This window comes from Rhinopithecus roxellana, chromosome 5, assembly GCF_007565055.1.
Source record: "Rhinopithecus roxellana isolate Shanxi Qingling chromosome 5, ASM756505v1, whole genome shotgun sequence".
Taxonomy (NCBI): domain Eukaryota; kingdom Metazoa; phylum Chordata; class Mammalia; order Primates; family Cercopithecidae; genus Rhinopithecus; species Rhinopithecus roxellana.
This window is the reverse complement of record NC_044553.1, coordinates 66,660,551-66,675,799: the sequence shown is the minus strand read 5'-3', so window position 1 is coordinate 66,675,799 and position 15,249 is coordinate 66,660,551. Positions and strand designations below refer to the sequence as shown.

At 38.0% G+C, this 15,249-nt stretch overlaps 1 protein-coding gene across 4 annotated transcripts in view; it reads right to left on the bottom strand.

Annotated features, from left to right (window-relative positions):
* The window catches only part of ICE2 (interactor of little elongation complex ELL subunit 2), a 57,114-nt gene extending 42,828 nt beyond the window's left edge, over nucleotides 1-14,286 (bottom strand). The window contains exons 1-6 of one of the 4 annotated variants that reach the window (XM_010374228.2): nucleotides 14,128-14,241; nucleotides 13,690-13,760; nucleotides 13,056-13,190; nucleotides 11,171-11,275; nucleotides 2,523-2,784; nucleotides 1,078-1,197 (exon numbers count right to left, since the gene is read on the bottom strand). In XM_010374228.2, the coding sequence (XP_010372530.1) occupies nucleotides 1,078-1,197; nucleotides 2,523-2,784; nucleotides 11,171-11,275; nucleotides 13,056-13,096 (528 nt within the window). In that variant the 5' untranslated portion in view covers nucleotides 13,097-13,190; nucleotides 13,690-13,760; nucleotides 14,128-14,241. Of the gene's footprint in view, nucleotides 1-1,077; nucleotides 1,198-2,522; nucleotides 2,785-11,170; nucleotides 11,276-13,055; nucleotides 13,191-13,689; nucleotides 13,761-14,127 lie in introns of all 4 variants that reach the window. The other 3 variants (XM_010374230.2, XM_010374229.2, XM_010374227.2) reach the window with 3 other exon arrangements.
* Nucleotides 14,287-15,249: the final 963 nt, after the last annotated feature.

Genomic DNA, 15,249 nt, shown 5'->3' with positions numbered 1-15,249 from the left:
TAATACTCCTGCTGTCCTTCAACTTATAGTGCCTAGTTTTGTTTTTTTTAACTATGGTAAAATTTACCATCTTATCCCTTTTTAAGTGTAGAGTTCAGTAGTGTTAAATATATTAACACTATTGTTTACAGTGACCAGTTTTAAAGGCTTAAATAAATTTACACTGATATTTATAAACTCTACTACAAACATATGTGTATGTACATATATAGTTATTGTTTAAGTAGCATACTTTATCCAATTTTTTTGAGACAGAGTCTCACTCTGTCACCTAGGCTGGAGAGCAATGGTGGGATCTTAGCTCACTGCAAACCTCCACCTCCCAGGTTCAAGTGATTCTCCTGCCTCAGCCTCCTAAGTAGCTGGTATTACAAGCGCCCAACACCATGCCTGGCTAATTTTCTTATTTTTAGGAGAGACGGGGTTTCAGACGAGGTTTCACTATGCTGACCAGGCTGGTCTCAAACTCCCGACCTCAGGTGATCTGCCCGCCTTGGACTCCCAAAGTGCTGGGATTAGAGGCGTGTGCCACACGCCTTGTCTATTTAAGTAGTATACTTTAAGTTTCTGGAAGGCTCAATGAATGATGGTAGGGTACGAGCTGGGATGATATACAGGTCTTGCTAATAAATTTGCATGAATGAGTGAAGTATCAAAAAATGAACTCAGAGCTGAAATTTATCATTTTGTGGCTGGTTACCACAAACATAATGAGCACAAGTTCCCGTGACTGAGTTTTAAAGTACCATTCAGATTTTTAGGGACCAGGATAACTCTTTAAACACTACTCTCTCACAAGTGAAATCAGTGGGTCAATTCAAACTATTATGTGAGTAAAATGTAATGATATAATACAATAGTTGGATCATTAAAGAATATACATACAAATATACTATAATACACAATTTTGAGATGTTAGTTTTTAAACTATTTTAATGCATGATGAAGAAAAGACCTGCGGTTTTTAAATTGGTAATATTGACAGTTCCAAATGCTTTTGGGGGAATCATCACACATTTCAGAATGCTGCTATTGCCTATGACTTGGCAGTTTACACAAATGTGAGTTGATTTTTACCTCTGTGAAGAGACGGGCATCATCAGAAAGCATATTATAATCCTGTGCACATTTCTTTGCAGAATTCTGCAAAAACTTTAGGAACTCAGTAACTTCTTCGTTCACATGTTTTCTCATATCCTGATTTTTAAAAAAGTAGACATGTCTTGGGATAAAAAGTTTCATTAAAAAACAATCACTTTCTTAATCATTGCTATAATAATTTGGACTTAATAATTAAAGTATCAAATCCAAAGCAGAAATGAAAGAAGTCAGTAAAAGTTATTACACAGTAACGATAAACTGCTATTAAAAACTCCACAAAATAGAAAAGCAAATGACTAAGACTATACAATACATGCTCAGGAATTGAGAAGCTGATTTTATAAAATGCTGTCAAAAATTTTTTAAATTTACTTTTTGAGGCGGAGTCTCGCTTTGTTGCCCAGGCTGGAGTGCGGTGGCACGGTTTCAGCTCACTGCAACCTCTGCCTCCCGAGTAGCTGGGGCTACAGGCGCCTCCTCACCTGGCTAATTTTTATGTATTTTTAGTAGAGATGGGGTTTCGCCATGTTGACCAGGCTGGTCTTGAGCTCCTGACCTCAGGTGATCTACCTGCCTCAGCCTCCCAAAGTGTTGGGATTACAGGCATGAGCCACCGCGCCTGGCCTCAAATTTTTTTAAAAAGACATACATCCAAATTGAAAAATGAGCAAATAATACAAACAAGCAAGTTACCAAAGAAAAAATAAAAATGGCTTATCCACATATGGAAAATGTTTATTTTCATTAGTAATCATAAATTAAATTAATGTAAAGCAAGAGATCATTTTTCCCATTTTAAATTAAAGGCAAAAAAGGTAATGTCCAATATTAGTGAAGATAGTTTTTTCTTTTTTAAAATTTGATTTCGATTTTCTGTTACCTTATCCCTGTAGGAACAGAGAAGACAGTTTTTTCAAAACCTGTCATACAACAGAGGTACAAACAAACTGGTTTAAACTTTTTGTAGAACAATTTATGCATGTGTAACTGCAGATCAAAGCTTTGAAAACATGCATATGCTTTGGTCTGGCAGTTTTATTTTTAAGAATTTATCTTATGGAAACTATCATTGATATGAACAAAGATTTTGCTACAAAGATGTTCAGCACAGCATCATTTATATAATTGAGAATTTGGAAAAGTCTTAATTGAAGTAATAATTAAGCAATAATTTAAAATTGGTATAATCTATGTGAAGTTCTACTGCTAGTACTTAAGACGTGCTAAGCAGTAGAGCAAAATGCTTGAACTATAACGGAACCAATAAAAGAATTAAAGCAACATTGCTCTGTCAAGTAATCTCCTTAAATTTTTCATTTTAAAAAAGATGACTGGACCTAAAAACATAAATGTAAATTTAAGATAAAAATATTTCCTAATTTTTAATATTTTTTCCTGAAACTGAAGAATAGAATACATACCAAGTACTGCAAGTAGTCATTTTTATTTATTCCAACAGCTTTGGAATTTGTAGGAATCTTTGCGTATTTAACCAACAAGTCCACATAACTCCTCTGCTCTCTCTGTGAGAAACGAGAGAAACGAGGATAAGGAACTCTTGGTTTTGGAAGAAGAACCATTCCAATTGTGGTTTTAACTTTTTCCTTTGCTTGAGTTGCTGAACTAACTGCCGGCTCATTTTCTACAGAACTTGCTGAGGCATTCAAATTTTCTCCTATACGTCTGGAAAACAAAATATAATTTACAAATATGTGCTTTTCACATGAAGATTACTATCATGGAACTTCATGATTCTCAATCACTAGGGAGAATATAGTGTGATTAACAGAGTAAACTCTGGATTATTATCTAACTCTGCCACCTGCATTTTGATGCTTAGCCATTTAAAGTAGATTAAGTATTCTGTGGGATAGGTTCACAATGCAAACTTACCTTCAATTACCTGATGGAGAGGAAGAGGCATACTTATTCAATTTAGAACTTTTTTTCCCATTAATAAAGAGGGGAAAATCATTCTTGCCAATTACATATGCAGGTATTTTATGTTTACATTTTATTAAAATTTGAGTTCTTAATACTTAAATTCATCACTAAGATTTATCAGTTAATATGGTGAACAAAACCTACTAAGAACAGAATATAATGGAATCACAAATTTGAGGTTAACAAAAATTCATTGAGATTTTAAATGTTCCGATTTCCTCTGCTTATCTCAAAAATTAAGAGAATTCTAACATATGCACCGTATTTTTTGAAAGCAGTATTGGTTTTGGAAAAGTTGTACAATCCTCTATCACTCCGGTACACAGCTGAGTTCATGCAAATGACTTTATGCTTTTCATGGATGCCAAAGAAAAATCCTGGCATATCTTTAATGGAATGTACCAGAAGAGAAAGTAGTGAGTAGTTTCAGAACTTGTTACCACATTTGTTTATGGAATGTGTGAAGGTTGTCAGAATCACAATGGAGTTACCAATGTTTAAAAATCCCTGATATCATGGAAATACTATGCAGCCATAAAAAGGAATGAGATCATGTCCTTTGCAGGGGCACAAATGGAACTGGAGGCCATTATCCTCAGCAAACTAATGCAAGAACAGAAAACCAAACACCACATGTTCTCACTTATAAGTGGGAGCTGAAAAATGAGAATGCATGGACACAGGGAAGGGAATACACATGGGCCTGTTGTGGGGTGGGGTTGGGGTAGGAGAACATTAGGAAAAATAGCTAATGCATGCTGGGCTTAATACCTAGGTGATGGGTTGGTAAGTACAGCAAACCACCATGGCACATGTTTACCTACCTAATGAACCTGCGCATCCTGCACATGTACCCTGGAACTTAAAAAAACAAAACAAAAAAACACAAAAACCCTGATAATTAGAGCTAGTGAAGGCCATGAAGACAGAGTTCTCATGTTTGAATTCCTGATAACAAAATACTTCTGCAAGGGTATTTGTTCAGGAACTGCCTGTCCAACCTTGGATTGGTGTCACCTTTGTTATTCATCTTCCAAAGATCAAGTATAACTATTTCAAAACAATCACACAATCCTAATTTTTTCCTTTAAAAATCTTTGTCCTCCTTTACCTCCCTGAATACGCAGATAGTTTACTATGGCATACATATTCCCATTGCAATGCTTTACTCCCAAATAAATTTCTTTTATTTTAGAGAGTTTCTCTGTTACTCAGATTCACAAATGCTACCCCTACTTTTAAGAAGTCACCTTAACCAAATTAAGGTATATGAACACAAGTTCCTTATCTTATTCATAACCCATCTCTATTTTTGCTATTCAGTTATTATAATCTACATTTTAAATAAGAAACTTTAGAAGTGCATCAAAAACTATACTTCCTTGGCCTGTACGACTGTAATTTCCATCACAGTAACTTTTGCTATAACCTGGCTCCAAATTACACAAAAATCCAGACAGGAAGGGAAACTAATGAAAAAGATGGACATCTGCTGACTCATTCTTCATTCCTCCATTAGTTAATATTTATTAACTACCACGTGCCAGCCTATGCCAGGTACTGGAAATACAACACTAAGTACAATACCATCTCCAGTCTCCAGGACATTATAATCAAGTGCATTAGAGAAGTCAATGAAGAAGAAAGAAAAGTAGATAGGTACATCAACACAATGGGACTATAGAGAACTTAGGTTTCCAAAGTGAACATACCAAGTAGGTGACTGAAGAGAATCCTAAGAACATCATGATCAGGGATTAAGGGAGAAAAAGAGAGGAAGAGAAAATATCCATAGCAGTGGTTCTCAATCAAGGCAGTTTTAATGTCCCCAGGGCCTTCTGGAAGCCTGTAGGTGTATTTGGATTGTCACAAAAGAGAGGGGATTAAAGGCATTCAGAAGGGGGGAATACTAAATGCCTGCAATATGCAGTACTATCCTGAATAACTTTCAACAGTCCCTTTCAGGCCTTCTCTTACCAGGTACAAATAAGTCTAGTCTGTTATTATTTATCCTAACAGTACATTTTATTTTTCCTATGATTATTTCATGGTATGTTTTATTTTCTCTTAAGTATTTTAAATTAACTTAAATAAATGAACTGTATTCATTTTAACTGATGCATCTCACTACCTCATTATATCTCATAATGCAGTAGTCCCTATGAATTTACATATTAAAAAAATTATTTCACACTTATTGTTTTTAAAAATTATATCTATTAATTTCATTTTAAGCTAGTAAAGGAGGTATCTTATTTCTTATAAATATCTGTCATAAAAAGTGGGAGGGTATCAGTCTGATACGGCTGAGAATTACTAATTTAGATCTGCATCTGGACAAAGGGTGAGTTACGTTCCATCCTACTACTGATTTGTTCTAAATTAACTTTATAATACTAGAATAAATATGTCAAAAATTCCAAAAGATGACAACAGTATTTTAGAAAATATGTAGGTCCCCAAATAAAGCAAAAAATATTTAACACCACTCTCTCAGAGCTAACTAATGGATAAAAAACGACTCAAAGAGCTGATAAAGGAATGGGAGAAGAATTTTGGAAATTAAAATTAGGATGCTTAGGTTGGCTCTGAAAATAACACAGGTTAAAAAAAGACATAGCTATTAAAGTTTCTCCAATAATTATATAAAAAATAAGCATATTTTAGGTTAACAAAATGAACATTAACTGCTGATCTTGGGAGAAATGTATTACAGCATATTGACTTCTTACTAGAAAATGTCTTGAGAGCTATTTAAATCTAACAGTATTGTGTCTGCACTCTTAACAATACTGCTACACAGCTGTCTCTCTGAATATGAGAACATGTCTGTCCTGTGCCAAAAACTGGCAAATTTAATTAAGCTGCTGCAGCAACAAGATGCTGACTCAGATATGCCAGACTAGGAATGTCAAGGAATTCTAGCAGTTTAAATTGGCTACATTCAGCAAAGAATGAAATGGTAGCACATCAAGATCATTTCCTTGTGCAGTGCTGTCAAAATCTTCATCAGGGTGTAAACCAAAAGCATCTGACAGGGTTTCTCTATCCACGTATACAGCCTTATACTTTATTTTGGTTGATGGTTTTAAGTTTTGCCCCTGCATTTTGTCAACTGCCCATTCTCCTTTCTTAAACTTTCTATGGAAAACAAAAACAAAAACAGGGCAGAATCCAAAACTTTTAAGTTTCCTATACTTTAAGTACTGGTTTGGTAGCTTGTTTAAAAGTAGCATTTGAAAATGGTACTTCTAGTCTCCATTTCAAGTCTACTAGTATCTTCTGAGTTTGATTTATTTTCCTAAATTAAATGTGTTAAAGCTTTATATATATTTCTATTTAAAGCTATTTTCCCCCTTGTTTGCTTAAAATTCAGTTACGAATATCTGCAAACAGAAACTTTAATTAAAAAAAAAGGCAATTGTTTACGTGATTGTTTACATTGTTTACATAATTAAAAAAGGCTATTTCTACATGAATGGCTCATGGCATTTTAATATCCTTTTTTATTTTCTTGGGAGACTTTGGAAATATTCTAAAACTTTTTTTCATGCTTCAAAGAAAAGTAACACAATATTAACTTTTTATATTATTCATCTGTAAAAACACTATTCAAGTTGTCCTTTCATTTTACAAACACTTATGGAGCACAGAGAGCAAAAGGAAAATTTTTTTTATCTTGAAATTAACAGAATAAAAGGCCTTGTTTTGCAACAAGAAAACAACTGTAAACAATAAAGCCTGAAATAATCATTGTAATAATTATTACAGTAATTAAGAATTATTACAGTAATTACTATAACAATGACTGTAATAATTCTTAATAAAACTTAAGCTTAGGAAAAAAGACTAGAAACGTATCAATAACTTGTGTATTTTTTCTATAGTACAAGGTAAACTATACTAATAGATTATTTTGTGCTATACAGAAATCTAAAGAAAACAAGGATATTCTAAGAAAAAAATATTTTAGGAGTTAGGTATGCCCAACTTCCAGCAAAATGCCTTTTTCCTTGTACAAAGCCAGGCTACAACCCACACCTGGGATATGCTGAACAGAAGTGGACTTGAACCATTAAAATATACTGGGCACACTGGCGTGCACCTATAATCCCATCTATTCAGGTGGCTGAGGCAGGAGGATCACCTGAGCCCAGGAATTTGAGTCTAGCCTGGGCAATATGGCAAGACTGTAACTCTAAAGTTAAAAATAAAATGAGAAGTAGTGGCAAGACGAAGATGTTGCCCGGGCTGGTCTTGAACTCCTGGGCTCAAGTGATCCTCTTGCTCCTAGCCTCCCAAAGTGTTGTGATTATAGGCATGAGCTACTGTGCCCAGCCAAGATTATTTGTGTGTGTGTGTGTGTGAGTGACAGAGGGAGGGAGAGGGAGGGAGAGAGAGAGGGAGAGAGAGGGGGAGAGAGGGGGGAGAGAGAGGGGGAGAGAGAGGTGGGGGGGAGAGAGAGAGAGAGAGAGAGAGAAAAAGAGAGAGAGAGAGAGAGAGAGAGAGAGAGAGAGAGAGAGACAGGGTCTCACTCTGTTGCCCAGGCTGGAGTGTAGTAGCGACTCAGGTGATCCTCACACCTCAGCCTCCCCAGTAGCTGAGACTGCAGGTGTACAACCACCACACCTGGCTATTTTTTGTATTTTTGTAGAGACAGGGTCTCACCATGTTGCCCAGGCTTGTCATGACCTCCTGGGCTCAAGTGATCCAGCTGCTCTGGCCTCCTAAAGGCTGGTATTACAGGTGTGAGCCACCTACGCCTGACCTGAGATGATTCCTTTTTTTAAAGACAGACATATGTTCTCTAAATCCCAGGACAACAGAATTTATAGCAATTTTTGATCCAAATAAACAATGACAATTCTTTATTTAATTGGTAGTAAGTTTTAAGAAATTAGTTATCCTAAAAAAACTGTACAAGTTGACTAACAAATATTTTTTTAAAATATCAGGCCGGGCGCGGTGGCTCAAGCCGGTAATCCCAGCACTTTGGGAGGCCGAGATGGGCGGATCATGAGGTCAGGAGATCGAGACCATCCTGGCTAACACGGTGAAACCCCATCTCTACTAAAAAATACAAAAAACTAGCTGGGCGAGGTGGCAGGCACCTGTAGTCCCAGCTGCTCGGGAGGCTGAGGCAGGAGAATGGCGTGAACCCGGGAGGCAGAGCTTGCAGTGAGCTGAGATCCGGCCACTGCACTCCAGCCTGGGTGACAGAGCGAGACTCCGTCTCAAAAAAAAAAAAAAAAAAAAATCCATAGATGTACATACATAAGGGAGTCTACTGCTTTAACTTTGTATATCTGATATCAGCACAGATATTACAACTATGCACTTTGGCAAGAAGAAAGTTGCTTCTGAAACTGCCTCTTTGAAACATTCATTTTTTTTTTTTTTTTTTTTTTTTTTTTTTTTTTTTTGAGACGGAGTCTCGCTCTGTCGCCCAAGCTGGAGTGAAGTGGCCAGATCTCAGCTCACTGCAAGCTCCGCCTCCCGGGTTCACGCCATTCTCCTGCCTCAGCCTCCCGAGTAGCTGGGACTACAGGCGCCCGCCACCTCGCCCGGCTAGTTTTTTGTATTTTTTAGTAGAGACGGGGTTTCACCGTGTTAGCCAGGATGGTCTCGATCTCCTGACCTTGTGATCCGCCCGTCTCGGCCTCCCAAAGTGCTGGGATTACAGGCTTGAGCCACCGCGCCCGGCCTGAAACATTCATTTTTAAAAAATTATCTCTTTTTTTTGGTAGACAGGATCTCACTCTGTTGCCCAGGCAGGAACATAGTGGTAGAATCATAGCTCACTGCAGTCTCAAACTCCTGGGCTCAAGTGATCCTCGTGCCTCAGCCTGCTGAATAAGTAGGACTATAGCTATGTGCCACTACACAAAGGTAATTATTTTTGGAGAGACGGGGTCTCAATTTGTTGCCCAGGCTGGGAGTCATCTTCCTGCTTTACCCTTTCAAAATGCTGGGATTACAGGTGTGAGCCACTGAGCCTGGACTAAAATTGTCTCTTTAATACAACTTCTGCTTGTTTTTACGTAAACTTACGCATTCATTTGATGGAATCAAAAAAGCACTTTTTTCTTTAATGCTTTTAATAGCAATCTGGCAATATCTATCAAAATATATATATATACATACTCTCCACTGACAGGAGTTTATCCTACTTATACAAGCACATGTAAAAAGGATGCTCACGTTTCTAACAGTAATAGAAACAAGCTAAATTATCAACAGAGGTCAATTTAAAAATTATATTCACCCAACAAAAGAATACAATATAGCTATGGGCTGCACAGGGTGGCTCATGCCTGTAATCCCAGCAAGTGGAGTAGGATGTGCAGTAAATGGAAAGTTTTTAATCCTGTTTTTAAATCCATTCTGCCAATCCATCCTTTCATTGGGGAGTTTAATTAATTTACATTTAAGTTATTGATAAGTAAGGACTATTACTATTTTATTAATTGCTTTCTGTATGTCTTACGGCTTTTTTGTTCCTCATTTCTTCCCAGTGAGCACAAACAAGTCTTTAAAGAAGTCTAAGTATAAATGAGAGAAGAGGTAAGAAGGTAATTAGGAGAAAATGTGGAGTCCAGGGATTATTTAAAACAGGAAAACTTGAGCATGTTCAAATAGTGATTAAGTTGGCCAGGCACAGCGGCTCCTGGTTGTAATCCCAGCACTTTGGGAGGCCAAGGTGGAGAATTACTTGAAGCCAGGAGTTCAAGATCAGCTTGGGCAACATAGGAAGACCACGTCTCTTAAAAAAACAGAACAAATACGGTGAAACCCTGTCTCTACTTAAAAAATACAAAAAACTAGCCGGGCGACAAGGCGGGCGCCTGTAGTCCCAGCTACTCGGGAGGCTGAGGCAGGAGAATGGCATGAACCCGGGAGGTGGAGCTTGCAGTGAGCTGAGATCCGGCCACTGCACTCCAGCCTGGGTGGCAGAGCAAGACTCCGTCTCAAAAAAAAAAAAACAAAAACAAAACCAAAACAGAACAAAAACCAAAAAGTAATCAAGATGACTGAAAATGGGAGAGAACAAAGATAGAGGAGTAAGAGGGGACAATGGACAGAAAAGATAACTGAGAAAGCAGGAAAAGATGGGGAGATACACTTCCTCCACTGTAAAAGGAGAAAGGAAGAAAGTAAATGTTGAGCTTCCCTGGGGGTGTTTCCTAATTCCTCATTTGGTGTATTTACACATTTTTCTAGTAAACTCAATTACTTGGTTTCCGGATTCATTAACAACAGAGTAGAAATAGTCGATCAAAAAGGATAGAAGAGCTACTACAGACAAGTGATCAGTAAGAAGTAAAAATTTTCATTTAATAGTTATTAAATATCAGAGAGGAAAAAAACCTTTAGCAATTTGGCAGTATCTATTAAAATACAAAATGTACATATTGTCTGACCAATTCAATTTCCGTGAGTGTATCTTATAGAAATAACTATAAAAATTTACCAATATATTTTTAATTACAAAAAAAAAAGAAAAAAGGGAACACAATGTTTTGCAACACAGGACTAGCTAAATGAATTAAAAGTACATCTGTAAGCTATACAGTGAGGTAATATGCAACCATTAAGATTTGAACTAAATGTTGGGGCATGCAAAGATACTCAGAATATCACTTTAAATGATAGATAACTGCAAAACAGTTTTACAGTATATTTTTAGTATGATCCCATTTTGTATTACATACATGTGTATGTATGTGTGCATGTGCATATGTTATAAATAGTATACTATTTAGTACTATACTAAACAATTATTAGTATAATATTGGTACTATACTAAAACATTTATTGGTATAAATGTTTGTATACTATTATACTATATTAGTATAGCATTATAAAAATTATTGGGACACTTTAGCATAGTATTATAAAATACTATAAAACTGTTTTGCAGTTCATGTGTGGAGAAAGGACTGAAGGTCTGAAAAGAAATACCAAAGTGTTAAAAGTTGTTTTATTTTAAACATTTCTATAATTTGAATGTTTCTATAATTTAAACATTTCTATAATTTGAATGTACTAGAGATACACATAAAACTTCAACTATTGGAAAAACAACAATCAAATCTGGAAATAAATAACCAAATAAACATATTACCTGTTGGATAAAACACATAGTTCTTTTAAACTTGGAGCCATGGAATGATCTTTATAATTTTCTCGAGAGAAAAATGTCTTAAGGCCATTTTTTGGGGAAATATCCCTGTGAAACAAAGTAATTTACTTACATTTGACAATTCAAAATCTCATGCTAAGACACATAATGGCACAATTGTAACTTATAATTTCATACTTTCTTACCCCCCATCCCCAGACAATCTCTCCTTACTATGTTTAATTTCATATACCAGATCTGTGGGCTTAGAATTGTTACTTCTTGATAGCTTTAAACTCAGGCCCATTATGAAATTCTCCAGCTCCAATAATCAGCCCTGCATTTTCTTCAGTACATAATTAAATAAATGTCACACAGACTGGAGAGTTAAAGATAGAAAAGACTGAAGTATAATCAAGGGTCTGTCAAAGGCTGGCCTCACTTCCGGCTCTAGGACATAACATTAAGATATTGGTTGCTGAAAAGAAAATACTTCTCAACTTATTTTTGTTTCATGCACTACCGTGCTGAACCAAAAGACACTACAAAGACTAAATATCCTACCTATTTTGTTTACTTTGGCAAATGGGATAAATGGTTTGCTAAAACCACCTCAAAGGTGATATGATTTTTCATAACACCATAATTAATTTAGAGACAAACATATATTCAATGCTTTCCATATAGTTAGGCATCCAAAAATGCTGTTTGAATGAAGGAATTAAAAATTTGAAAACACTGAATCCATTGATCTAGGGAGGACAAAGGTCAGTAAAATTCTGTGGAAAAGGATAATTCCAAGGGCTACAATATGGTGCAAAGGTTCAAAACCACAACTGGTTCCACAACACCAGCGGTATATAAGATCATCTGTGCTACATCTGAACGCATACTTTATAGCATTGGCAAGGAATGCAAATGGGCATACTTCTTATCTAATCAAATGCTAACTTCTGGGTGTCCTAGTGCCCAAATAGGAAATTCTAGCATATTTGCACCATACTCTTCTTTTAACTGTTCTTAAAGGCATTTATCCAAAAAACTATACTACGGTATTAATGGTAAAATTAGAATGTCTTATTTGCTATGTACCACTATAGTTTCTTATTATCTTGTTGTGGTATTGTATCTGTGACATCTCAATAAATTCTTAAGTTTCTGCACATCATATAAAAACAAAGTCAAGGGCCTCAGGGATTGTGAGCTCCCTGGGGACGGGAGTATTGCTAGCAATAAACAAGTACTTATTGAACATACTGACTTAATACTCTGAGTCAGGTACTATTTTAATACTCTTTGTAACCATTTATAACAGTTGATCCTTCTTGGCTGGCTCAGTAAATGTGTGTTAAAATGAACTAAATCAGCACATGTATTAGCTAGATGTCTACAAAACCACTATAATATTTAACCAGGCTCTCTATTTGCAAAGTTCTCATACACTTCTAAAACAGTCTATGCATTTATATTATCATTTGATATAGATTTCAATATAACAAAAAGCATGTCTATTCTTAAAGAGGATCTTTTTTATTATTTGCATGGAAATGGGCAAGGTTCTTGGACACAAGAATATTCCAGAATCTCTCCTTCTAGAGACCAGCAATAAATACATGAGAGAGACCTTCAGGAGATCAGCAATAAATACCTGAGGGAATTATACCTAAAAATAATGAGTGCTGAATTGTTCCAATATAGGAATGGAAGTGTAGTCAGCCATAACTCTAGCGTTCAGTATGTGAGGATGAGGATAACGTAAATTCGGAAACCTTAAACTTGTATCTTCTGTTTCCTCCAAATCTCTCTATGCCAGGAATCTATTTTCTTATGTCAACCATCAGCCCCACTACACTCCTCTTCAGCGGATTACAAAGTAGCTACAACTCACCAATTCAGTCCTGGTTCCCTTATGACCATCTTGGAGCTCATCTTTCTAGATTTCTGCTTCACTCTAGCTCACAGTTCACAGCTACCTGGCTGCGAAGGCTCCAACAGAGGCAGGATCCCTCCAGAACTTACTCAGCTGAGGAAAAACAAAAGGCCAAGATCAAAAGCAAGTGATTGGCTAGGCTAGCTGCTGTTAGGTGAGGAAGAATCTCTCCCTAAATATCTACCCTCAACAGGCTGTGGCACCTAAAACAGAATACAGCAGACCCAAGGTTCTCTGTGGCAGAGCAGCAATGACGATACAGGACGAGCTCTTTTCCATTTAATCTACGCCGGGAGTGTTCCTCTTAGGACACCCACTATGGAAATAAGAGCTGAAACAGAATGGTGTTCTCATTGCTTACATACTAGGCCACTTGACGGCAGGGAACTGGAAGTCAACTCAGTTTTCTATTCCGTTACTGCCAAAATAAATCTTGCTTTTGTTTTCCCGACCATGCTTTGTTTTGGGGCAGATTCTGGCAGGCACCGCATGACAAAAGCTACCTCGACATCAGGAAACTTAGGCCTTTCAGAGAACCTCACATTTGAGGAGACTGAGGTCAACTTAAGTGACATTTCACAAGATCACTTACAGACATCATCAGGACTACAAATCAGGCTTGATGTCTTCATGTTCAGTATTTCTCCTGTGATCCCAGGCAGACTGATAAAGTGACAAACGAGAACCTAGTCAAATTTAGGAGTCGGTTTCTCGGCACCGGACGGGCCCGACCGGCTCCCACTTAATCTACTACCTCTCACACTTCGACCCAGTGTGGAGCCGGGGGGAAGAGTCGATGAAGGCAAAAGAAACGGCTGAGGGAAAGGGGACGCAAAGAGAGGGGAAACAAGGTTCCAGAAAGGCAGGTAAAAGGGCAAGCAAAGCAGGGGTAGGAGCCGCGCAGAGCCAGGAGCAAAGGGTCCTGGCCCGGCCGCCATGTTCCCTCCTCCCGCCCCTGCATGAGGACTCCCGCTGGCCCGGCAGCGCCCTCCCGTCCGCGTCTCGGCTGCAACACAGCCTTTCCGCCCACCTCATGGTCCGCGGCGGCTCTTGCCCAGGCCGCAGCCACGCACCACACACGCTCCACCCCACTCCTCACATTGTCGCGCGCGCCCGGGAAAGACCATATTTAAAGGACGTGGACGCGCCGACTCGGCTCTGCGTGATGACGTCACCAGCGACATAGTGGGCGGGGCCTTGCGTCCGGACTGCAGCTCACCTTTTTCACTCCCGCCACGCGCGCTCCCTGTGGTTCTGGCAGCGAAGGGCGAGACTGGGCTCCCCAGGCGGAAGTGGTTGGAGGCTGCATGTTTTCCTAGAAAGTCCTCGACCTTCGTCGGGGAGAGGAGGGGAGTGATTGGAAGGAGGACAAGCGGCAAGTGCAGTACTGGAAAGACCCAAACATACTTGGTTGTGACCTCAGGCAAGTTTCCTGACTTCCCTAACCCAAACTCTTCATATGTAAAATGGAGATGAAGTTGTTACTGCTGCTTCATACAGTTTTTTGGAAAGGAATAAATGAAACAAAGGATGAAGCTGTGCTCTGCACAGTACCTGGCTCATAGTAGGGCCTCATTAAGTACTCCTTCACCTCTGCTCCACTCCCCGTCCAGTTTTAGCTGTCAGTTTCCACCAGAGACCATTCTGGTTCAAACACTAGTTTTGTTCTCATTCATTACGGAAAGATTTATTGACCATAAACAGTAATTTTGCTTGGTGCTGGGTACACATGGACTAAGACTGAATACTGATTTTTCCAGTGCGTTGGATCTCTGGCAATCTAAGACATTTACATTAAATACAATAGAAAGTAATAAGCTACATAAGAAAGGTGTATAGAAAAAATTGAGGTTAGAGGGAGAGGAATAGCTAGTGTGAGGAGCAAAACGCAGCTTTGAATAGTATTGAGTACTTACATGTCAGTTACTGCACTGGGCATCTGCCATGTGGGCTCATTTGAAGAATGTGGGTATGTGGAATGAAGAGAAAGGGCATTCTAGACAGACCAGCACAAGTGTCAAAAGACAAAAATTTGACACATCTAAAGATCTCAATTGGCCTTATTGCGATTCTAGAATCAGGCAACACTTCATTCCATAAAATGGAATGAATGCCCCAATGAGTGGAACAGAGGAGGTTGGCTTTATGGACA